The sequence below is a fragment of the Echinops telfairi genome, unplaced genomic scaffold, assembly GCF_000313985.2.
Source record: "Echinops telfairi isolate 266 unplaced genomic scaffold, ASM31398v2 ScPeMD7_7469;HRSCAF=8507_0, whole genome shotgun sequence".
Classification (NCBI taxonomy): Eukaryota; Metazoa; Chordata; class Mammalia; order Afrosoricida; family Tenrecidae; genus Echinops; species Echinops telfairi.
Genome location: NW_022111372.1, coordinates 37,250,250 through 37,252,238, shown reverse-complemented (window position 1 = coordinate 37,252,238; position 1,989 = coordinate 37,250,250). Strand labels below are relative to the sequence as shown.

At 51.3% G+C, this 1,989-nt stretch overlaps 1 protein-coding gene across 1 annotated transcript in view; it reads right to left on the bottom strand.

Moving 5' to 3' along the window:
- The window catches only part of RRP1B (ribosomal RNA processing 1B), a 27,995-nt gene that overhangs the window by 4,464 nt on the left and 21,542 nt on the right, over positions 1–1,989 (bottom strand). Inside the window, exon 14 of the mRNA XM_045284618.1 lies at positions 1,580–1,735. Coding sequence (XP_045140553.1) covers positions 1,580–1,735 — 156 coding nt within the window. The remainder of the gene's footprint in view (positions 1–1,579; positions 1,736–1,989) is intronic.

The window sequence follows — 1,989 nt, the reverse complement described above, 5'->3', positions numbered from 1 at the left end:
ACTATCATGATCCCAATTCTACCTTACAAATCTGGCTAGACCAGAGGATGTACACTGGTACAGATAGGAACTGGAAACACAGGGAACCAGGACAGATGATACTTCAGGACCAGTGCTGAGAGTGGCAATACCGAGAGGGTGGAAGGAGGGTGGAGTAGAAAGGGGGAACCAATCATAGGATCTACATATAACCTCTGCCTGGGGGACGGATAACAGAAAAGTGGGTGAAGAGAGACGGCAGACAGTGTAAGATATGAAAAAATAATAATTTATAAATTATCAAGGGTTCATGAGGGAGGGGGTAGCAGAGAGGGGAAAAATGAGGAGCTGATATTAAGGGTTCAAGTAGAAAGCAAATGTTTTGAGGATGATGGCAACAAATTTACAAATGTGGTTGACACGATGGATGGATTATAAGAGTTGTATGAGCTCCCAATAAAATGATTAAAAAAAAAAAATTCTTTCCTATCGGAGCAGCTCCCAGTGAGTGGGGGCGTGGCCAACGTTCCCGTGTAAGTCCTCTAGTTCGGTGTCTACCATCTCTGCCCTGGCACTGTGACAGGAACCTGGCCTCTGTAAGGCCCCAGTCAGCTGACATGTGTCCCTGAAAGGGCTCCTGTGTAATCACTAACACAGGCCTGTTCGCCCGCCAGTGCCCTGCTGCTCAATAGCTCTTCTCACCATTTCCCAATGGTCTTGGGCTTCCGCATCTGGCCTGGGCCCACCCCGCTCTGGAGGCTGCCCTTGTCGTACCTTGGGTCCCAGAGACACCACCAGCCTGCACCTCATCAGATCGTCCAATAGCAGCGGTCAGGATGCCCTCCCTGGTCTGGAAGGCACTCTGCCCCTTCTATTGCTCTGCTGCCCACCCGGTCTCCTTGGTCTTCCCTTGTCTGCTTTTTCCCCAGGAGAGAGAATCTCCTCCCACAGAGGGGAACACCTGGCCACCTAGGAATCTGTACCACTATCCTCCCAGAAAGAATCTTAACCTGACAGCATGGCTGAGAATGGGGGCCCAAAGCCAGCCTGGGCTTTCTACAACAGCAGTGACCTGGCCCAGGGGCCCCCTTCCTGCTCAGGGCTCCGAGGTCACGGAGCCTGCCAAGAGGGCAGTGGGACAGTAAGCACCAGTGAAGGTCAGGCCCAGAACTAGGGCCTGCTCGCTCGGACCCATGCGAGGCGTGCCTTGGGAGGGCACAAGGAGAAGTAAAACCACCTTCCACAGAAACCAAGGTTTAAACATAGGCTCCCTTCAAAATTCTAAATGATTGGCTTAGCTGCAGAATGCAACACTGTCCTAGTGAAAATATCATGAAGTGTAGGCACAGAACGGCCGGTATTTTACTGAAAACATTCTATCCATATCACCTCGAGTCTGACTTTATTTATAAAACAGCATCCCTATTTATTATATTTTCACATATATGTAACGGCTCGATATCATTTTCTACCAGTTCGTTTGGTGAGATTTAGACCCCAAACCCAGCCCACTTGCTCTGCTGGTTCACAAGCTGCAGTCCAGAGAACAGCAGTCATGATGTCATCGACATTCTGCACACACCACCGAGCCCAGACGTACCTGGACGGTGGGACTCAGACAGGAGGGGGAGGCCGTGCTTTTCGCTTTCCTGAAGAACACAGGCTTTGGCAGAGAGGGGGTGTCAAACTTCACAAAGTCGTTCTCCACCCTCAGCTTCGTCTTCTTCTTCAATGGGCTGAATGCACCACCATTTCCCTATTGAGCAACAGTGAAACGTGAAGTCACTCAACGGAGCCTCCGCCACTGTCACAGGGCATGAACGAGGGGCAAGGAGGTGAGATGTGGCCAGGATGAGAACCACCACCAGCCAAGACAAGCCCACCTTACACGGTTTCCTCCCAAGATCGCTTGGCCTGGCAGGACACAGCCTACCTGAACCACCAGAGCTCCCAGCAGCCCACAGGTTTTCTGTCTTCCCCAAACACCAGCCCACTTTTATTATCTGTGCC